At 42.9% G+C, this 23,434-nt stretch overlaps 1 protein-coding gene across 10 annotated transcripts in view; it reads right to left on the minus strand.

The window, feature by feature from the left end:
• SRGAP2 (SLIT-ROBO Rho GTPase activating protein 2) overlaps positions 1-23,434 on the minus strand; it is a 255,698-nt gene that overhangs the window by 34,502 nt on the left and 197,762 nt on the right. For all 10 annotated transcript variants that reach the window (XM_031014226.3, XM_055369873.2, XM_031014224.3 and 7 more), the window contains exons 11-14: positions 14,697-14,781; positions 11,265-11,292; positions 9,399-9,423; positions 459-519 (exon numbers count right to left, since the gene is read on the minus strand). In XM_031014226.3, the coding sequence (XP_030870086.1) occupies positions 459-519; positions 9,399-9,423; positions 11,265-11,292; positions 14,697-14,781 (199 nt within the window). The remainder of the gene's footprint in view (positions 1-458; positions 520-9,398; positions 9,424-11,264; positions 11,293-14,696; positions 14,782-23,434) is intronic.

Raw genomic sequence — 23,434 nt, forward strand, 5'->3', positions numbered from 1 at the left:
GACCAAACCAGAACAAAAACTGATTATTAGGAATCACTGCAACATTGGGAAAGGAGTTGTTTTCAAAGTAGTCTGGTACAGAAAGTGACAAAATGGTCAGGCTGTACAGTGGGAGATACCCACACTTGCAAAGACTGTGAGTAATGGTGAAACTACTGTTACCACATAATAGCAGCTGTATTTACATAACAGCTGCAATTTCAAACTTACTCTCAAGCTAAAAAAATGCTGCGTGATAAGTGGCTGAGGCATTTTGTGTCAAAATATATGATGCGTTTCTTTCAATGTCTAGGTGTGGCTATTTTGAGGTAGCAAAAGTTATGTGGACAAGTAAGAATTTATTCCTTTTCTGAGAATGTCAGGATGGGAAGTCAATCTCTATTCTTACTCTACAAAGAATTCCTGGAAGTTCTTCCCAATCTTTGCACAAATATGGACAAGGCTGTCATCCTGCTTACCGTGTCTGCTGATAAACCGGATACAGCTTTCCACCACCAGAGGAATTGCCTGGCTGGAGTCCTGAAAAGCCAAAGGGAAACACAACATTAGAATATTCAAACAGGGATAGCCCAGGGTCAGAGAAAACGGGCCAAACCGTGCAGAACTGTCTTAGCGGATCACCGGCCAGTCTACAAAGAAGCACCTGGCCTGTCCTCCAAGTTCCAGAGCACAAAAATACAACCACCCACATGGAATGCTACACAGATGCCTTAAAGTTAGCATGTCCTAAACAAAACTGATCATCTTCTGCCCCAAACCAGTTTCTCACCACCTTCTCCACCACCTAATTAATCAATATTCTGTCATGTCTGCCTTCTAAATATCTCTCAAATCCATTCGCTTCTATCTCAACTGCCACCAACCTAGTTCAATCCACCAATACCTCAATTCCCATCCTTGCCATCTTCTGACCCGCATTTCTCTTCCTTCACATAGTAATTAGGTAATCTTTAAAAGGGCACATTTCATTATTTAAACTCTTTCAAAGACCTCTCATTACTCTCTTACACGGCCTTGCATGCCAGGAATCCTGCCTGTGTCTCCAGTTCCACTGCCTGCTCTTTCCCCTAGCTTCTGCTACAGCTATGCTGGCCATGTTTCTGTTCTGCAAAGTCCTCCTTTGCCTCGTGGCTTTGCATGAGCTGCTCCTGCTGGGGGTATGTTCTCCTCAACCCTGACTGTGACTCCAATGTGTGGATGTGAATATTTGTTGGCACTTGTCACCACTACAGCTCAAACTTCACAAGAGCAGATCCTATGTCAATTCCTGGGTGTCCAGGGTTGGCCATGATGCTCTCACATAAGAGGTGCTCAATTATTCTCAGTTGAAGGTAGCAGAATGAACCAATGGGAGCTTCAGAAAGAAGGTTTGTTTGGTATAAAGGTAAGATAGAAAAGAAAAACTAACTCTAAATAGTGGGGACTAACAGGTACTAAGCAAAGAAGCAGGCCTCCCAGATGTCAATCTTTGCTCTGTTGTTTTGCTTCACAGTCTGGCTCATGTCACTGAACTTTTTTGGGCCTCAATTTGCCTTCTACAGACTGGGGAGGGGACTGGAGGCAAGGAGAGTAATATTTCCTATTAACACATGAACATTAGTGCCTACCATTTATAGAGGAATTTAAAGAGGTGTGAGGCCATGTACTAAGTCTTTTAGATGGACTAGTGCTGGTAACAATCCTATGGAGTACATATTATTATTATTATACTCATTAAAATGGAAAAGCGAGACCAGGTGCGGTGGCTCACACCTGTAATCCCAGCACTTTGAGAGGCCGAGGCCAGCAGATCACTTGAGATCAAGAGTGTGAGACCAGCCTGGGCAACAGACTCTGTCTCTACTAAAAATAGCCTGGCGTGGTGTTGCACACCTGTGGTCCCAGCTACTTGGGAGGCTGAGGTGGGAGGACTGCTTGAGCCCAGAGGACAGAGGTCGCACTGAGCCAAGATCAAGCCACTGCACTCCAGCCTGGGTGATGGAGCGGGACCCTGTCTCAAAAAAGAAAAAGAAAAGAAAAATGAAGAAATGAAGGCTTAGTGAGGTTAAGTAGCTGCTATGGTCACACAGCTGGCAAGTGGCAAAACCAGGATTCAAACCCAGGCAATCTCCCTCGGAGACCTAACACTTTGCCACTACCTGTACTGCACCCTAGGCATTCAGCAAACATTGCCAGGTGTGCATACCAAGTATTACTCAAAACTAGTAGAGTTTTATTTTATATATACAATTTTTTTTCTTTTCTTTTTTTTTTTTTGAGACAGAGTCTCAATCAGTCGCCCAGGCTAGACAGAGTGCAGTGGTGCGATCTCAGGTCACTGCAAGTTCCGCCTCCCAGGTTCATGCCTTTCTCCTGCCTCAGCTTCCCGAGTAGCTGGGACTACAGGCACCTGCCACTATGCCCGGCTAATTTTTTTGTATTTTTAGTAGAGACAGGGTATCATTGTGTTAGCCAGGATGGTCTCGATCTCCTGACCTCGTGATCCGCCTCTCTCGGCCTCCCAAAGTGCTGCGATTACAGGCGTGAGCCACCACGCCCGGCCTATTTTATATTTTAAATTAATTTATTGTTTTTAGAGACAGGGTTTCCCTCTGTAGCCTAGGCTGGAGTACAGTGGTGTGATCATAGCTCAATGTAACCTTGAGCAAATAGTCTCAAGTGATCCTCCTGCCTCAGCCTCCTGAGTAGCTGGAACTACAGGTACCCATACCACACCCAGCACATTTTTATTTTACATAGAGGGTCTTGCTATGTTGCCCAGGTTGGTCTCAAACTCCTAGCCTCAAGTAATCCTCCTGCCTTAGCCTCCCAAAGCACTGGGATTACAGGTATGAACCATCGTGCCTGGCCTAAACCAGTAGGGTTTTATAATGCAGCTGAATGTACAATAATTCAGCTGTGTGGAAGAAAGAGATCAGGGAGAGGGGACCGAACTTAACTAGAAAGGGCTTTAGATGTTCAGGACAGAGACTGGACTGTCAAGTGCGATGGGTCTGTGTAGCTTCTGCTCGTTTGACAGGTCTGCGTGGATCCCTCCCCTGGCTCTGAATTTGCCACTGTAGCCATAGGGTTTGGCCACTATTAGGCAAGCAGCTGGGTCTCACAAAAAAGTCAGGCTGAGAGAAAAGCTGGCTTAGCCTCTACCTCTCAAGCTTTCTGGGAACCAGGGATGATGCCAAAGGGAATACTGTATGTGCCAAGGTGGAGCTGGTGTCAGGACAGTCGCAGCGACCCAAATGCTCATCTTCATGACCCCCAAACCCATCTGCTTCCTCCAGCTTTCCAGCTACAGCAGCCAGTGTCTGCCCTCTTGTCGGCATCACTGACTGGCCAGTTAGGCTAGGGTGATCTCAGGGGAAGAATCTTTGTCTTCTCTTCCCTATTCTAAGGAAGAAACTGGGTTCCACTATGAAAACGCCAGAAAAGCTCAATTTGGGGGGAGTCTTTTTATGTTTACAGACTTCTGTTATTACATTTCTCATTTACAAATAATAGCAGCAGAAGAATGAAACCAGATCCCTATCTCTCACCATATAGAAAAACAAATCAAAATGGATTAAAGACTTAAATGTAAGACCTGAACTATGAAATGACTAAAAAAAACCACTGGGGCAATGCTTCAAGGATACTGGTCTGGGCAAAGATTTTTTGAGTAAGACCTCAAAAGCATAGGCAACAAAAGCAAAAACAGACAAATGGGATTATCTCAAGCTACAAAGCTTTTGCAGAGCAAAGGAAACGATCAACAGAGTGAAGAGACAACCTAAAGAATGGGAGAAAATATCTGCAAACTATCCATCTGATAAGGGATTAATAACTAGAATATATAAGGAACTCAAACAACTCAATAGCAAAAAACCAAACTATCTGATTAAAAAATGGGCAAATGATTTGAATAGGCATTCTCAAAATAAGACATACAAATGGCCAACAGGTATGTGAAAAAATGCTCAATGTCACTAATCATGAGAAATGCAAATTTTTAAATAATCTCACCACAATTAAAATGGCAATTATCAAAAAGCCAAAAAATAACAAATGCTGGCAAGGATGCAGAGAAAGGGGAATGCTTGCACACTGCTGGCAGGAATATAAATTAGTACAGCTACCGCAAAAAAAACAGTATGGAAGCTCCTCAAAAAACTAAAAGTAGATCTACCATATGATCCAGCAGGCCCACTGCTGGCTATAGATCCAAAAGAAAAGAAATCAGTATATTGAAGTATCAGTGTAACTGCACTCTCACATTTATTGCTGCATTATTCACAATAGCTGAGATATGGAAGCAACCTAAGTGTCCATCAATGGATGAATGGGTAAAATGTGGTATATATACACAATGAAATATTATTCAGCCATAAAAAAGAATAAAATTCTGTCACTTGCAGCAATATAGATGGAACTGGAGGACACTGTGGTAAGTAAAATTAGCCAGGCACAGAAAGATAAATACTGCATATTCTCACTTGTATCTATAAACTAAAAAATTTGATCGCATGAAGGCAGAGGGTAGAATGACGGTTTCCGGAGACTGGGAAGGGTACCGGGGAGTGAGGGGTCAAGAAGTGAGGTTGGGCCAGGTGAGGTGGCTCACCTGAGGTCAGGAGTTCAACACTAGCCTGGCCAACATGGTAAAACTTTGTCTCTACTAAAAATACAAAAATCAGCTGGGTATGGCAGCAGATGCCTGTAATCCCAGCTATTCGGGAGGCTGAGGCAGGAGAATTGCTTCAATCCAGGAGGTGGAGGTTGCAGTGAGGCAAGATTGCACCATTGCACCCCAGCCTGGGCGACAAGAGCGAAACTCCATCTCAAAAAAAAAAAAAAAAAGAAGTGAGGTTGGGCAGGGTGCAGTGGCTCACGCCTGTAATCCCAGCACTTTGGGAGGCTGAGGCAGGCAGATCACCTGAGGTCAGGAGTTCGAGACCAGCCTGGCCAACATGGCGAAACCCTGTCTCTACTAAAAATACAAAAATAAGCCAGGCGTTGTGGTGCGCGCCTGTAATCCCAGCTACTTGGGAGGTCGAGGCACGAGAATTGCTTGAATCGAGGAGGCAGAGGTTGCAGTGAGCTGAAATCACACCACTGCAGTCCAGCCTGGGCAACAGAATGAGACCCTGTCTCAAAAAACAAAACAAAAACAAAACAACAAAAAAAGTGAGGTTAGTTAATGGGTATAAAAATACAGTTAGATAGAAGAAATAAGTTCTAATGTTTGATAGCACAGTAGGATAATAACAGCTAATAATAATTTATTGGATATTTCAAAACAGATAGAAGATTTGGAATGTTCCCAATACATACACACCAAAAAATGATACATATGTGAGGTGACAGATACCCTAATTACCCTGATTTGGTTATTACAAATTATATGCATGTATCAAAATATTACATGTACCCCATAAGTATGTACAATTATTGTGTATTAATATAAATTATTAAAAAATAGTAGCAGCAGTGATAATGAAGATAGTGATGTGAGGGTTTGCATAGTTTTGTTGGTCCTAGGTTTATATATTATGACCTAGAGAGAGGAAAGCTGGAAAGCTTACAGGCTACTGGCTTCAACAAATTGTGTGAGTACAAAATTTGGCCTGCAGGAAATGGAATATCAGTGGTAGTTAAAGTACAAAGCGTTGGCAGGAAACAGGGCAAGAAAAATATTAACCTGCATGTCCGTGGTTACCAGCAGCACTCACATGCAGCCCCCAGTGGATAATCTGTGGCAGGTAAGGGTGGGCTACAGATGACCTGTCCTACTGCACAGGCATTTTTCTAGTCCCCACTGCTCCAGTGGAGTCTAAGAGTCCAGTAGGAGCACAAAATGGAGAAAGTCACAAAGGCTTTGAACGCTCCTGCCATCCTCCTCTCTCCTTGTAATGTTTCTGAGCAATGAGTAAATTAATTTCCCTGGGATGTGTCTGTGCACTCCTGTGGTGCCACGAAGACCTGCACTTCACCACTGCCTTTGCATAGAGTTGACTGAGTTTATTTTATTTTATCTTATTTTATTTTGAGACAGAGTCTCTCTCTTGTCACCCAGGCTGGAGTGCAATGGCATGATCTCGGCTCACTGGAACCTCCGCTTCCCAGGTTCAAGTGATTCTCCTGCCTCAGACTCATGAGTAGCTGGGATTACAGGTGCCCACTACCATGGCTGGCTAATTTTTCTATTTTTGGTAGAGACGGGGTTTTACCATGTTGGCCAGGCCGGTCTCGAACTCCTGACCTCAGGTGATCCGCCCATCTCAGCCTCCCAAAGTGCTGGGACTATAGGCGTGAGCACTGACTGAGCAGTGTCTACATTTTTATGTACTATTCGTCTCTTCCTTTCTCTCTGTCTTCTTCCCTCCTCCAATGTTAGAAATCCTTGTCAGCTTAATTCCTTCATACACTTTTTTTTTCTTTTTTTTTTTTGGTAATGAAATCTTAGGGTTAGAAGGGGCCTTTAAGGAATCAGGCCAAATTCTCATCCAATCAGATTAAGGGAACTTTAAACCAAAAGTAGAGGGAGAAAGGTAGGGCCTAAGTTGGAAAACATAGTAAAGCAGTGGTCCAGTAATTTGCAGGAGAAAACAATCAGAAAGGGCCGGGCGCGGTGGCTCACGCCTATAATCCCAACACTTTGGGAGGCCGAGGCAGGTGGATCACTTGAGCTCAGGAATTCAAGACCAGCCTGCGCAACATGGTGAAACCCAGTCTCTATTAAAAAAAAAAAAATACATAAATTAGCCAGGCGTGGTGGTGTTCACCTGTAGTCCCAGCTACTCAGGAGGTTATGGTGGGTGCACTGCTTGAGCCCAGGAGGTGGAGGTTACAGGGAGCCAAGATTGTGCCACTGCACTCCAGCCTGGCACAGCCAGACCCTGTCTCAAAAAAGAAAAAAAAAAAAATCAGAAAGGTGGCCAGAAAATCTGTGAATATGCATTATCTGGCATAATTTCACATGAGTAAGAGGGTTAGAGTTTTTGTTAGGTACTTATTTGTACTACATTTGTTAATTTTCATTTTTACCAAGGGAGAAAATACAAATCTTGACAACAGATTATATGTGAGTAATGATGAAAAAAGCATCAAAGGTAAGATTTGGGGCCTCAGAGACTGTGAAGAATGGAGTCCCCCCGAACACAAGCAGAGAAGTGAAGGGAGGGGCTACGCAAATCAAAATGTGATGGGGGACGGTGAGACTGATGCTGAAGGTAGAAGGTGCTATCACAACTTTCAAGTATGAATGTCTAGTCGATCACTGAGGAATTACTCATTGGACTCAAAAGGACAGCATTATAGAACAAAAGAATGCTTAGGGAAGAAGAGAAAGATTCATCTAAGGGAACAAGAGTGACAAAGGAAAGAATATAGAGAGACATCGTGAGAGGAGAGAGCCCTGGAGAAATACCTCAATTTAGAGGAATGGAGAAAGGCCAACAAAGAAGATATGAAGTCATGGCCAGGAGAGAAATAATGCTGAGGTTACAGGGAGCAGGGAAGGTCTGGAAGCAGCAGTGAGACTGTCTCCTTTTTAGAAAAGGTCTGGGATGGTTTAAACCTAGTCTTTGACAAGGTCAAAAATGACCGGAAGCCATTAAAGACCCTCAAAAACAAAAACTACTAGCTTCTTCCTCTTGTTTGCCTGATTTGCCATAAACAAACAATTATTTCCTTGTTACTTATATAAGATTACTCACCTTCCAAGTAACTTACTATCTATTTTATCTTCCTGACCATCTTAGGAAAACTTCTTGCTGATCCACTAGTAGATATGAACTGCTAGAGGGAAACTGGGGCAGCAGAATGAAAACAAGGTCTTTATTGGATTGGGGATTTTGGTATATCCTGTAACTCCTACGCAAATCTAGCACCAGGCAAACACACTTTGCCTGCAACTGCTTAGGTGCAGCAGGATGCAAACCAGATGGGTGCTGTTCCTCTCCAACAGTGAGCCCAACCAAGGGCACATATCACCTGCCAAACTGATGTCTCTGGCACTCCTGCAGCCACAGTGGAGCTGCAAACCCCTTGCAAACATGCTCCAGCTATAAGCAAGATGCCTGGTTTCAGCCAAGGAACTGAAAAGAACAAACTTCAAGTTCATTTCTTTTCTTAGTGTTAAAGGGAAAATGGCTTGCTCCCTCTGCAAGATATGCACCTATTAATTTTAAATGCACTAAATTATCTCTAGGAGTCACTCCATTCCTCTCTAGTTTTAAATGAAATTATGGAAGAAAGAGGAGGAAGAAAGAAATAGAGGAAAAAGAGGGAGGAGACTTGCAATTAAATTTTTATAATTTAAAAAATGTGTAATTGCATCTGATGGCATACTCATTAAGATGAGATTCAAAGTAGAGAAGGGGAAAATAGTGACAGCAAAGCTGAGACAAGCGAGGCCTGTATCATCCAAGTTCCCCAGCTTAATGGTCCACCCCATCAGAGCAGTCAGATGAGCTGAAGAAATGCTGGGGCTGCCGACACCATAAAAACCATGCGCCCTCTTTATTCGATTATCTCCCTGTGGCTAGAGCCACTGAGAATTACCCAAAATGATTTTTTAAAGCCTGGATTAGCTTTCCCCTGAGCAGACACAAAGATATTTCTGAGCTCTCTCCACCCGCCCTCCCTGCTGTCTACTGCATAGCTGGTATGAGCTTAGGGGACATAAAATCATTTCAGTATTTGCCATAAAGTATAATTAGGAAGTCAATTTTGCTACTGCAAAAAATACTTCAATTAATTTTTTTTAAACAAGCACAAGTGCTGTTTAGATTATCCATTGATGTGGATTATCCATGCCACTGCTCTCTAAGAGCCCTCCTAATATGGGTAATGAGAGCTGGCTGCCCAGTGGCAGATTTTAACACAACACTGAAGATCATGCACCAAATTGCAGAGTTGAACGGCCCTTGCCTATCGTTCCTAGACCAGACTTAATCTTCTCATTGTTAGCATGTCTTAGGAATCCATCTAGAATGACTACGCCACCGGAAACAATCAAACAAAATCTGCCAACTTAAAGCGAGATTGTCTGGTCTAGCTAATTAGGTGCTGTGAGTTACTGATATGTTAGCACATATGTAGGAAGTGTCAAGCCTCTTTTGTGGTCTTGGAAAGGATGCCATGGGCAGTTCTGGAACAATCTGCACCAATGAAACCAAACCCCTAGTATGCAAGAGGATAAATGACTAGAAAGGAGAGAGACAAGTCAAAAAGACTATGGCCACTCCAACTAGTTAAATCAATGACATTGCCACCATATTAAACATACTATGACTAAATGATACATTCCAAATGCAGGCATGAAGTCAGAGGTGTCTGTCCTGCACACAGTGGCGCTCAATAAATGCCTGTGGGATGGGCTATATTTTCAGGACAGACTAGCCTGGCCCCGCTTGGGCCCTTACCTGTTTCCTCACAGTTGAGCTGCGCCTGTGACCAATCCCGCAGAATCAGAGTGGACCAATCCAGCAACAAGGAAGAAAAAGAGAAAATTGGGACGAATGAGATAAACAATCACTCTTAAACCCAGAAGTAAAGTTTTTAATAATTAAAAAAAATCTGTGTGGTGGCTAATGAAACGTGACATTACTCAGTTCAGTCCCAGAAATGGCTAAGAAACTTGATAAATTACTTCCACAATAAAGCCTACGAAAGCTCTTCTTTTCACAAAAGCACAGACGTCCCTGCTTTTAATGTCTACCACTACTCAAAATTAGAATAGGAGAGGACTGGTTCAATTTGTAGTAAAATATTTTTGGGCTAGATAATAAGAAGATTTTTTTGTCTGCTAGGAGACACTGGGAAACACCAAAGGATGCTTTTTGTTTTGTTTCTCTAGGAAATCCTTAAAGATCACTATCTTTACAGGGAACAATTTTTCTGGATTTAGAGTGTAGAACAGCTAGTTTGGAAACAACCTTGAGAATCCTCTAGGTCAGTGTTTTCCAATCTGTGTTTAGCCTCAGAAGCCTCTTCTCAAAGGGAATCTGACTCAGAGGCATAACACCCAAACCAAGGAGGCCAGGGCTGTCCTGCTCTGAGTGAAGGATGGGACCAGAGCCTGGTTGCTGGTCATCGCTCTGCCCCTGCCACCAGGCCACTCCTGAGGAACCCCTTTGGAATCCTAGAACTCCTTGAATCTAGTGGAGTGCTCTGGTCTTCTAGAAGAGGAAACCAGAGTTCAGAGAGGGGAAAAGAGTGGCCCAAGGTCTCACAGCAAAATAACTCAGCACCGGGAAATTCAACTCAGCTCTTTTCAGTCCTACAGAGCCTTCCACAGACTCAGGAGCTCAGGTGAACTTACAGTAAGACTCTAACACCAAAAAGATGTGTTCCAGAGAATCCCATTCCTGGTTCCCTCCAGTCATCAAGACTGGTATATTAATGGGATCTTTATTGTAATTCACAATGACAAAACAATGAAAGCCAAATGAAGCTATCTCTAAATAATGAGCCTATAATTGTAAATGGCCTCATAATTATTATGTGTTTTGGCAGATATAAGTGGTTGATATAATGGGCTAACCCAGGGTCTCTAAGGAGTCCAACCCATTAAAGCCCCTTCTCTAGTTAAATCAGCACATTTCTAGGCATCTGAGAACTGTTGGATGAATGAATACCTTGCTCTCCGACAGCTCACAAATTTTCTCATAGCAGCACCGTGACTGAGAGGGAAAATATTTGGCTGGGGTGGAGAAGGAAGGGGAAGGTGGGGAAAGATTGGGAGGGGTGCATACTTGTACATCAGGCAAATATTTCTACCAATACTCTTTGGCAAGCCAATGCAATGTAATATTTCATTATCCAGCAACAGTCACTACTAATTAGGAGCTGCCTTCTTTTCTGGGCATTAAAAAAAAAAAATCAAATGCCATCTCCTGATCTTCTTTCTCTGGGTCAGAGACTCCCCAGAGCCCCTATGTTGAAGTCTAGCAGCTAAGGTTAGGTTACCAGAATCCTCTACAGTTGAATGTTTATGTTACTTGCAATTCAGTGGCGTTAGGGGGTCTCTGGGACAATTTCAGCAAATGATAACCCCTTTCACTCAGTTCTGCTTAGCTCCTTCTCAAAGTCCCAGAAAACCCCATTTCTATCTGAGATCAGATGGGGTCAGTAAGGCAAAGGGAAGTAAACAAACCCCGCCCCAGGCCATTGCTTTGTAAAGTCATTCAATGCCTTTACAACTCAACTCCTTGGCTCTCTCCCAGAGTAAGATTGCTCTACCCCCCAAGCCTCTATCACTTCCCAGGCCTGTCTCAGGCCACACTCACCTGGCTAGACTGCAATCTGTCCGCTGACCTGTTGGAAACACAAAGGCAAAAAGCACTATGTTAAAGGAGAAGGGGTGAAGGAGGGAGACCCACTCCTAGTAACTACCATGCCTATCTCCCCTAGACAGCCACAGTATAACAGTGTGTGGCAAAAGAGAGGAGAGAGAGAGAGACAGAGAGACACAGAGAGACAGAGAGAGACAGAGACAGAGAAAGAAAAGAAAGCACCAAGACCCTCTTTCTGGGCAAGAACTGTTTCTGATGCTGATTCCCAGTCCAGGTCAGTCCCCCTAAACCTTAGGGCCAATTCTGCTTCCCAATGGGAACATAGAGATGGAGGTAGTGGAACAATAGCAGCACAGATCATACTTAATAGAATAAATTATTAGAAGCCCTCCCAGAGATGAAATTCAGCTTCTCTTATGTTGGATGTGTGTGTGGTGGGGTGGAAGGCCAAGTTTACTTGCTCCTGAGTATACACACACACACACACACACACACACACACACACACAGAGTTGGAGGCTGAGAGAACAAGAGGAGTTGTTTGCGGGAGACAACAGAGAAGATATGGATATTCTAGCTTTAGATTTATAGTAAATTCTCCTGTTAGGTTTGACTGAGGTGGCAAGGGAGATGGGAGATACAATGTTGATACTGCTAGCAAATCATGGTTCTCAATCTAACAGTGGGCCTTAGGAGTTTAATGGGTCATTGCTAGCTTTTAAAAAAATGAAACTGAAAATCTTCAAGTTCATGAGAAGTGTTCTCATGTTTTAAAAAAATATATATGCATGTCTACATGGGAAATGATGTAATATATATTGCTTTCTTTGGGTCCACAGTTAATGAAGCTCGATCTGTTTTAGATCTGCATTATTTAAACCACGGGCAAACCCTAGCAGGTGCTGAGCTGGGGGAAGTAAAAATCAGCTCCCACACTCCTCCCTATCCAAGCTCTTGCAAAGGCAACTCCAAGGGCTGGCGGAGGGAGGGCAGGGCATTTCCTTGCCTTTAAAGGTTGGTAATTGTTGCTTACAGTTCAGCTCATCTTGAGCAACGCCATCCCCCACCCCTAACTGTCTCTCGTTACCAAAGGCTCAGCTCTTATGTGCAAAAATATTACTCTGAGCCATTATTTTCTACATCTGTTCCATTTCCATTCTGGAATATTCATACACATCAATTATCCCTCTACGGCAAGAACAAGGGGCTCCTGCATCATGGTGACAAAAACATTCAGAAGGCAGGGACGTGATGACTTGCACACAGAAAGATTTATAGTTTTTTTTTTCTTTATTGCTAGAACTTGTCATCTTTAGATTAAGGCAATTTGCAGCACTAATGATCAGCCTTCATCCCTCCACAGTAGCACATTTGGTGCATAAATGTGTGAGTAAACCCATTCACTCACACACACAAATGTGAGCGCATATGAATGCATTTGTATGGCCCCAAGGCCCTGCTCTCTGTCTTACTTATGGACTATGCTTAGACTGTCTTGATTCTCCATGGAGCGATCTGATAACCCAAGAGTAAAGATTTTCTATAAGCAAAGTTTGGCCCTCAATGCCCAAACTTGTTTAGTCTGAGTCCTTTCGGTGGTGAGGAAGAAGAATAGAAATTATCTAACCGGCTTTCTTCACATAGAAGAAAATGCCTTAAAAGTCATAAGATTGGGCTGGGCCCGGTGGCTCACACCTGTAATCCCAGCACTTTGGGAGGCCGAGGACGGCAGATCACCTGAGGTCAGGAGTTTGAGACCAGCCTGGCCCACATGGTGAAACCTCGTCTCTACTAAGAATACAAAAAAATTAGCCAGGCATGGTGGTGGGCACCTATAATCCCAGCTATTCAGGAGGCTGAGGCGGTAGAATCGCTTGAACCTGGGAGGTGGAGTTTGCAGTGAGCCAAGATCACACCACTGCACTCCAGCCTGGGCGACGGAGCAAGACTCCATCTCAAAAAAAAAAAAAAAAAAAAAAAAAAAGTCATAAGATCAGCCAGGCGTGGTGGCTCATGCTTGTAATCCCAGCACTTTGGGAAGCTGAGGTGGGTGGATCACCTGAGGTCAGGAGATTGAGACCAGCCTGGCCAACATGGCAAAACCCCGTCTCAACTGAAAATACAAAACTTATCCAGGCGTGGTGGCACGTGCCTGTAATCCCAGTTACTGGGGAGGCTGAGGTGGGAGAGTCCCTTTAATCTAGGAGGTGGAATTGGCAGTAAGCCGAGATGGCACCACTCCACTCCAGCCTGGGTGACATAGCAAGACTCCATCTCAAAAAAAAAAAAAAAAAAAGAAGTCATTAGATAAAAGATTAGAGAAAAAAATTAATCATCTGGGAAATCATCCAAGGCAGGAAAAGGACAGGGCAAAAAAGGTGGGTAGGAGGTTCTGGTATAATAAGAAGTGAGGCTCCAATTCCTGGGGCCAATGAGCCAAGGAGTATTGCACACTTTCCTAAACTTTGCAGTTTGTCTAAAGAGTGCTCAAGAATTTATTTTAAAATGTCAGATCTCTGTGTAAGTACAGGCTTGCCTGTAACTGATGTTAGCACATATTCCCTGCAGCTTCTCCCTTCCGCTCCCTCCTATCTTTAAGTGAGGAGATTAGATTAGTGGGGCAGGGAGGAGGGGTGGGGCATTCAGAGGCATCCCCAACCTGGGAATCCCATTAATCATAAGATGCTGAGAGTTGGGCAGGAAATCTGGGCAGGGTGCCAAAAAACCCTGGGGAAGCTTCTCTTTCAACCTCCACCTTCTGTTTGACAGTTGAGGAGAGAAAGTCCAGAGTGCCGGTCCAGTTCTCTGCCTTGCTACTTTCCAGGGTCTGGTTAAAATCATTCTATGAGACAAGACAGTCCATTCAGCACCATGGCCTCAGCATAGCCACACGAGAGAGGGCTGCCACTTAAACAGCATTAGGAGCTTTCAAAGCAGAAGGAAACTGATGCTCTTTCTGGAAGCTATAGAAAGCAGCAGTCTGTCCATCCCTCCTGCATTTGAGGATTCTCTCCTCTCAGAGCAGCTGCGTATCTCATCTCACAGCTCCCTACCTTCTTGCTCCAGTCTCAGTGCTGCCACAGAGGAGCTAGGAGTTTTAACAAAGTGTCTGGAGAATAAATAACCCCTCAGCCTCTCTACCCTAGTCGTGGCAGAGGAGGCGAGGGCGGAGGGACTGGGTGGAGAGCAGGCACGCTCCATTTAAACAACTAGATGATACACGTTAGTGCTTCATTAAGCATTGGCCTTTCCCCATTACTCAAGCAGTCATTTGGGGTGTGTGCTTCCACATCGAACAAGCCAAGAAAAGAAAGGCATTCATACAACAAGATCGGGTCCACTTGGCTGAGGATGGAGGCATGTGATCAGCAAGAAAGCTCCAGCTGGCCTCACTGTCAAGCCTCTAGCAGAGGGTTCCCACACTCACTTTCTCCCAGGGTTTTCTGCAGAAGGTCATGCTTGGCTTGTAACTTGGTGATGAGGTTCCTGCCCTCCAAGTACTCTTTCATTTTCTGTAAGAGAGGAGGAGGAAAAAGAGCAATCAGACTCCTGAAGAAGAAAAAAAAAATCACAGATGCTCAGCTGGACAATTCCCCTATATAGAGGTCATTTGGTTTCTGACCCAATTTCCACCTGTCAATTTTTTAATTTCTTTAAGGCACTGATCATATGGGCAGCTGTTGATTTTCATGGTGGATTAATATCCTTCTCCAGGTTTTTTCTGGGAGTTCTATGATGGCCAGTATAAAGAAATTGTTTCCTAGAGCCCCTCTCCTGCAGTTTCACTGAGGAAGAGCAGGGAGGGTAGATGAACTTATTGAGCCCTGGTCTTCTTGGTGTGAGGACACACACCTGCTATCTGTCACCTCCACTGACATCCCGCCCTGCCCTGGCCCCTCGGTGGGAGGAGGGGGGGACATTCCATCACACCAGGAGCAGTGCCAAGGGCAGGCTCAGTCCCTGCCTCAGCTGCAAGCCCAGGATGTGGAGCATCTTTGAGCCATATCCTCAACAGCTTCCTTCTCTATTCTGCATGGAGTCTTTATGGAAAGCTTCGGATTTCTGAGCACTCAGCGGAAGGGGCTGACATCCCCGACTTGCACACACACATCCAGGTCTAAACACAAGATGAAGTTTTGGAAATGTGATCCCACCTGCTCTCACAGTCAAAATATGATTGCTGTGCTGCACTTTCAGATTTGTTCTCTCTCAACCCTCGTCTGCCCAGTGAGAGACCGTATGTCCCCAGACAATTCACTGAATCTTCAAAACAACCCTAGGAACTATCATCATCATCATCATCATTTCCATTTTACACATGAAAGCACTGAGGTTTCGAGAGTTTAAGTTGCTCAAGGTCAAACAGTTAGTGAGTGGTAAAGTTAGTATCCAAATACAGGCAGTTTGACAATACAGCATGTGCTCTTAACCATTACGACAAAATGCCCCATCCATCATGGTACAGAGCAGGAGAAGGAGAGAAGCAGAACTAAATTTTGTAGTATTAATGCTCTATGCATGCAGCAACATAGCAGGTTTTAGAGCACTTCACCGCATATTCTCTCATTTGACTCTAACAATAAATAACTGTATGGCACATAGGGAAGATATTATTTCCTTATTACAGATAAGATTATCTCAGGGGAGGGGAGGTATCAAATAAATTGCTGATCACTGCAAGCTAGCAAGTGGCAGTGTCAGGCCCAACCCAAGGCCTTTGGACTTTTAACACAGTATCTTCTCCACTCTCCTCCACAGCCTTTCTTGGGGTCTTAGTTTGCCTTGATCGCCTCCTGCTGCAGTGGTTCATCCTCCAGATCAGGGGCTATCTGCCTATGTCTGAACTCAGAAGTCAAATGGCTAGGTTTCCCAAAGTGTGATCCGTGAATTACTGGTGATATATGAGATCACTGAGGTAGTTAGGTGGATGCACCATTTTAAATGGTAATAGTTCTGTCTGTCTTTTAATATATATTAAGTAAAACATATAATTATACATCAAACCTTTGATTTCACGGATTGCCACTTAGGATTAAGAGTGATAGAAAGAAAAGGTGAACAGAGCCAGGTGGGGTGGCTCAGGCCTATAATCTCAGCACTTTTGGAGGCTGAGACAGATGGATCACTTGAGGACAGGAGTTTGAGACCAGCCTGGCCAACATGGTGAAACCCCATCTCTAACAAAAAAATACAAAAATTAGCCGGGCGTGGTGGTGGTGAGTGCCTGTAATCCCAGCTACTGGAGAGGCTGAGGCGGGAGAATTGCTTGAACCTGGGAGGCGGAGCTTGCAGCGAGCCAAGATCCCACCACTGCACTCCAGCCTGAGCGACAGAGCAAGACTCTGTCTCAAAAAAAAAAAAAAAAAAGAAAAGAAAAGTGAACAAATGTGAGTTGCTTTTACTCTATACTTTTCTGTACAGTGTGAACTTTTAACTAAGAGCTTGCATCTGATTCTGTCTCTTGTTTAAAAACAAAAGAAAAATCTGCTTTCTCTGGGATGCAGTCCCTAGCCCTCCCATGTTCACCCAGATGGTCCTGTGTGTACCATGCAAATCTCCATGACAGCACTTCTCATACAGCCCTGTCACAGAGGGTTTACTACTCATGTGTCTTTTTCTTCAGACTGCCTCCTCCCTATGGTCAGAGACCATGTCATTCATTATCCTTTGCATCCCTGATACTACCATGCCTAGCAGATAGCAGATACTCAATAAATGCATGATGAATAAATGAATGAGCAGTCTCACTCTCCTCTGGGTAGACCCTTCCTCAGCAGTTACAAACCAAGCCCCTAGTGTGCCCATACTCTCTAAATTAAAAATAAAACAAGCCAAAACCAAATCTTACACCAAATCATTTCTACTGCCTTATTCATGATCTGTTCCCTCTGTCCCTTTATACTTTTGCACAAGAACATCTGCAAGGAAAGAGGCTCTGTTATCACCTTCCCTTTTCCATCTGCTCCAGATGCCAGCTCACCTGCTGTCATTCTTCCCGGGGTAATATCCAAATCCCCAACCAATGCCTAATTGTGGGTTTGGAACAGTACTTTAGGGCCCAGAGGTGGAAAGCCTTCAGGAAATATCCATTGCCAACAATAAAAGCCTCAAAAGCCTCTCTCTTTGGAAGGTTATCCCAGGAGACTCTAAAGGTTTCCTAATGAGGAAAATTCACCAAGAAGCTGTAACCTTCAAAACAAGACCAGACTGCTCAGAACAGCCACAGTTCTCAAAGGAGATGGAGGCAAATTCCTTCCTCTCACTACTTGTGATTCCGGAAATCATTTTTTAAATTCATGTTCACAATTCATTAGTTAACTCTGGCTGTCACTTGATGAACCATTAAAATAAATAACAATCTGGTAAAGATGTATGATGGATTACCTCTTCGGGTTTCATTAAATCCTGAAGGATCATAACTGTGTCAAGGTATGAACTGCATCCCTAATACTGGCGTGGAAGCCACAGTTGGGAGTTTTCCATCCAGGTAAGCCAGGTATGGAAAGGTAAAGGCATCTCAGAGTCTGCAGGCATGTTATTTTATTTATCACTCCCCCATCCCCACCCACAAGTCAGCACTTATCCATATGAGAGACTCGTTGGGGATAAGTGACCTGGTCTTTAATTGGTAGAAGTGAGTTAGAAGGTTTCTGTTGCTGTTGGACAGACACACAGAGAAAGGAGCTGAGACCGCTGAAGAATGCAAGGGAAGAATAGGTGGTTTTTAATGACTTCTGGAGATCAGGGGGGCCAGGAAAAGGGCTGCTTATAATCTCCAATCTCAAAATCCCTTCCTTGCGCAATGAGGATCACTCTCCTAACTCAGGGCATGTTCCAATATTAGGTAATTCTTTTTCCTTCCTTCACCAAACACCCAAAATCAAAGTGGCTACCTGGGGTTTTCCTCAATGAAGGAGCAAAAGAACAAGTAATATTTTATTCTAGGTATTCACCAAAATAAAATCAAGTTCCTAAAACACAGTCTGACCAGTGCCCACCCCCAACAACTTTCACACTTAAAATAATCAAAACTGAGAATTTCTTCAAGAAGTAGGAAGGGAGGCAAAGAGTCTATTGGGCATTTTGTTTAGTGCCATTGTGAAACTTCAATTCAGTTTTTATGATTTCATTAATTGATTTCCTAATAATTCCTAATTGGATATTAACTGTCAGCAGTGAGTTTTGTTTATTGAAAAGTATTAACATAATAACTTTTCTTTCTGCACATTCCCTCCTTGATAGACGTTTTAGTTGCATTAAAATGAAAAAGCATGAGTTGGAATAATCTAGTCCTACCACTTACTAACTCTTCTAACCTTGGGCAAATCATTTAACCCCCTGAGTCTTAGTTTTTCCATCCGAAAAATGAGAATACTATTTTTTTCACAAGGTTGGTGAGAATGAAATTGGATAATAAGCATTACTGTTAATAGCACAGGGCCTGGCATAGAGCAGGCACTCAGAAAGGTGTTTCTTTATACCTGAATCACCTCCTCAGTGAACCTAAAAGCATCCCTTCCCTAAGCGTCTTTGCTTTGTGCTAAAATAAAAGCAGAATGAAAGCAGAAGGTTTTGGGCCTTAAAGAAGTAGTAAGAGGCACTAGAATGCTTTTCAAATTTCATTTTTAAAAACCTCTTCCCTTTAAATACACTCTTACCATGGGGGTATAAAACTCACTGGATGTTGCTTATGCCTTGGATTTAATCTGTGTGAACCCAAGACCCTAAGTATCCACTGCAGCAATGCAGGAGGAGTGAGTACACCTACCCAGCCCATGCTCAGAGATACATAGACGTCACTATAGTGGCTCTTTCCCCACCATGCAGGCATGCTGACATTTCCCCTCCTCCCCGTCAATTTTTAAAATAGGAAACAGCTGTCAGATAGAATACATAATAGAGTAAACTTTAAATGGAGCATGTCTCCCCAGTTTAATTGACAGCACAGGGGAATTCACTCATTTGTACTCACTAGCACACATTTACCAAGGGCCTGCAAGAGAATACCAAGATAAAAAGATCTCAGACCACAAGTTCCAAGTCTAGTGTCACTCAGTGCCCCAGTGGCCAAGGCATTGCCTCCTCTCCTATTACCTTCCCCAAACCTGACCCTAAGAATTCAGACTGTTTAGCTTTGTTACTTTATCGGCCATGATCCTTAACCCCTTCACTGTTCTATCCCCCATAAAAGAACCTAATTCTCCAACTCCCTATAAAAGGAAATACTTAGGCTGGGCATGGTGGCTCACGCCTGTAATCCCAGCACTTTGGGAGGCCAAGGTGGGCGGATCACGAGGTCAGGAGTTCGAGACCAGCCTGGCCAACATAGTGAAACCCCGTCTCTACTAAAAATACAAAAAATTAGCCAGGCGTGGTGGTGTGTGCCTGCAATCCCAGCTACTTGGGAGGCTGAGGCAGGAGAATTGCTTGAACCTGAGAGGTGGAGGTTGCAGTGAGCCCAGATTGCACCATTGCACTCCAGCCTGGGCAACAAGAGCCGAGGCTTGGTCTCCAAAAAACAAAGGAAATACTTAGGAAAATGCCAGCCTTATAAAGCTTTGGTAAACCTTGGCTAAACAGCGAGCATCACTGCCTATGAGGAGGGAATTTGTTAAACAAATGATGGCACATTCATACAGTGGAATTCTATCCAGCCATTTAAAAAGGACGCAGATCTTTTTGGACTAACATAAAAATAAGATCCAAGATAAATAACGTTAAAAAAGTGAAGAACGGTATAAGTGGAATACTTCTATATCTACTTCCATTTTCTTTCATTACATTTCTAATGTAATTTATCATATTAAAGGGTATTTACAGATACGTCAGTTGTTGTCCATGCATAGAGTATCTCTGGAAGGACACAGAAGAAACTGGTTTCAATCACCAGCAGAGGGGAGGGGAAGCAGGAGTCAGGAATGAAAAGAAACTTTATAGTACGTTTTCCTGTATACCCTTTTGAAATCTTTGCACCCTTTAAAAGTATTGATTTTTAACAATCACAATAAAAAAGGCAACGGGTAAAAAGTAGACATTCATGAACTATGTGTTATAAAAGATAAGCGATAAACACAAAGCCAAGAAGATCAGGAAACATGTCACCACTGAGGGCAAATAAGAGGCGAAAATTGCTGAGCTGTTCCTGAGCCCTTCCCTTCACCTCTGCTTCTTCCACAGGGTGTAGAGAAGCAGCCTGTGGCCAGAGACCCTGCAACCAGAGTGGTGGGTCCAGCTTTTGTGAGCTACCCATCCTCTCTGGATTTACTGATTGATTGACTGATCGATTGAGATGGAGTTTCACTCTTGTTGCCCCAGGCTGGAGTGCAATGGCACGATCTCGGCTCACTGCAACCTCCGCTTCCCGGGTTCAAGTGATTCTCCTGCCTCAGCCTCCTGAGTAGCTGGGATTACAGGCAGGCGCCACCACGCCCAGCTAATTTTTTTGTATTTTTAGTAGAGATGAGGTTTCTCCATGTTGATCAGGCTGGTCTCAAACTCCCGACCTCAGGTGATCTGCCTGCCTCGGCCTCCCAAAGTGCTGGGATTACAGGCGTGAGCCACCACGCCCAGCAGATTTATTTATTTTTTAATCTTTCTTTTTTTTTTTTAGGCAGAGTCTTACTCTGTCACCCAGGCTGGAGTGCAGTGACACGATCTTGGCTCACTACAACCTATGCCTCCCCGGTTCAAGTAATCCTCCCACCTTAGCCTCCTGAGTAGCTGGGATTACAGGCGCCTGCCACCACACCCAGCTAATTTTTGTGTTTTTAGTAGAGACAGGGTTTCACCATGTTGTCCAGGCTGGTCTTGAACTCCTGGCCTCAAGAGACCCACCCGCCTCCCACTTCCACAGTGCTGGGATTACAGGCATGAGCCGCCATATCTGGCCTATTTATTTTTTAATTTTTCAAATGAGAAGGTTGGGTTAGGTAATTTTTAAAAATTGCTTCAAGTTTCTTAACTCCACAATTATTTTCCTGAGACTCTGGCAAGCAACTGATCTTTATAGGTCATGCCTCAAATTCCCAATTGATGTCATCTGGGCAAATCAGTCCAATGACAGCCACAAGTGGTCAGAAAGCTTTCTTAGCAGCCCTCTTGGTCACTAGGCACACTACCTAGGAGTCAAGCTGTGACAAGAGGTTGCTTCCTAAACTTCCAAAAGATAGGATCTTGCAGGATGTGCTGCTCTGATGTTTTTGAAGGGCATAGAGAAACACACGGGCAATGTTTGCAGAGGCAACAGACTAAAGAAAGCACATCTATAGTTGTATTAGCTTTGTGTGGGTTGTATGGTAAACAGGTAGTCACCCTGCTTAATGTGGGTACCCCATTTTCCATAAATGTCTATTTCACCACCCCAAAAAGCCCTGTTATCATGAAATTAATCATCTGATGCACTTCAAGTACCAGTCACAAAACTGATGAACTCATGCAGAATTCCACTGCTAGACAAGCCCAGACAAAAACTATTACTGTTAGCCAAGGAAATTTGCACACAATTTTGATAAGTGGCACTAGAGCCACCTAAGACAGGAAATGGGTTAGAGGACATCAATGTATTGAGACAGAAAGTGAAAGGGTGGGCAGGATTTGCGAGGTTACCGGTTTGAATATGGCCATTCCTGCTTTTACTAAAGGTCAATTTAGAATACAAATGTTACAGAATTCATTTAGAGCCAAAAAGTAATTCTGACAAAGACTGTCTTAAAATGCAAGATTTTTAGGTCCAAAATTTCTTACGTAACCTAAAAAATGGAAATCTTCACAATGTAATGAGATTGGGTCATTTAAATAGTGTTATATCTAAGCAGTCCAGACAGACCAGCTAAACAATCCTATTATTAAAAGCCTCTAGAGAGTGTTCAACAAACTCCTTAGATAATGAAGCTTGGGGCAGCAACACATCCCTCATTAGAGTCAGAAAGTTCTCTTAACATGTGAGCCAGGTTATTGCGTGCATTTATGTTTTCCCACATGCTGCTCTTCCTCAAGGAATGCGATTCTCCTCCCCGACTCCCTGCCTGGTTCGCTCATTCTTCAAGATCAAACACAAAAGTCACTGTGTGTATGATGCTTCCCCAATTCCACTCATCCTGGCTGCCATTCATGCAGTAGTGCATGTATGCATTTTTACATTTTTTAAATTACAAAAATCAACCTATTATAACTGCTTAGATATATATGAAGTAAAAATGAAAGTTCTCCCTTTACATGACCCATCCCCCATCATTTCCCTCTTTATCTAATACTGTCAGCATTCCCAGCTTGTAGCACAGTGTCTGGCAATAGTAAATCCTCAAAAAATGATCAATGAATAATTTAATAATGATTAATAAATAAATTAATGATGATGGTGAAGATAAATTTTTAGCATTTATTGAACGCTAACTACAAACCAGGGAGTGTGTTAAATATTTTACAAAAATCAATGAATGAGCTAAAATGCCATTCTATTACTTTTTTGTATAGGTTTTAATATTTTACTCATAAATATGCTTAAAGAATATTATAATTATATGACTTAGATTGTAAAACAATATGTACAGCAGTATCCTATTTTTTAGAATAAAATTATAAATATGTGCTCACATATGTGTTTGTGCATGCATAGAAAACAGATTAGAAAGGAATATATTCTAACACCATTATCTCTAGCTGGTAGAATTATGGACAATTTTTATTTCCTTCTTTTTTCTTCTAAATTTTATATAATGAGCATATTTGGCTTTGTATAATCATTTTTAAAAAGTTGTTTTAGAAGAATAGTACTGATATATCATTCCCTTTTAGCAGTTTTCTCTAGGATAAAAAATAAGAGGAAGTCTGAGCTTAACTAATTAAAAAAACAGATTTCTTTAAAAAATATTAGCAAATCATTAGTGTTCTTACTGGAGAAAGGGCAGTGTTCAAAGAAGAATTAAACAAATCATTCCAGTTGCAGGAAAAATTCAATTTACTGCATGCAGACTGTTTCTTGACTGAAAAGTTAATTCCTTTCATTCAGAATCAGTATGCATATTCACTGGCTATATTTCATCTCACATCTGCAAACTTAATTTTTCCTTTCTTGATCATCAGAAGATTAGGAAATAAATTTTAGTCCAGGCAATAGATCCTACTTGGCAAGCTCAAAATAACTCAATTATTAAAAAGCAGCACACT

Source organism: Gorilla gorilla, chromosome 1 (genome assembly GCF_029281585.2).
Source record: "Gorilla gorilla gorilla isolate KB3781 chromosome 1, NHGRI_mGorGor1-v2.1_pri, whole genome shotgun sequence".
NCBI lineage: Eukaryota > Metazoa > Chordata > Mammalia > Primates > Hominidae > Gorilla > Gorilla gorilla.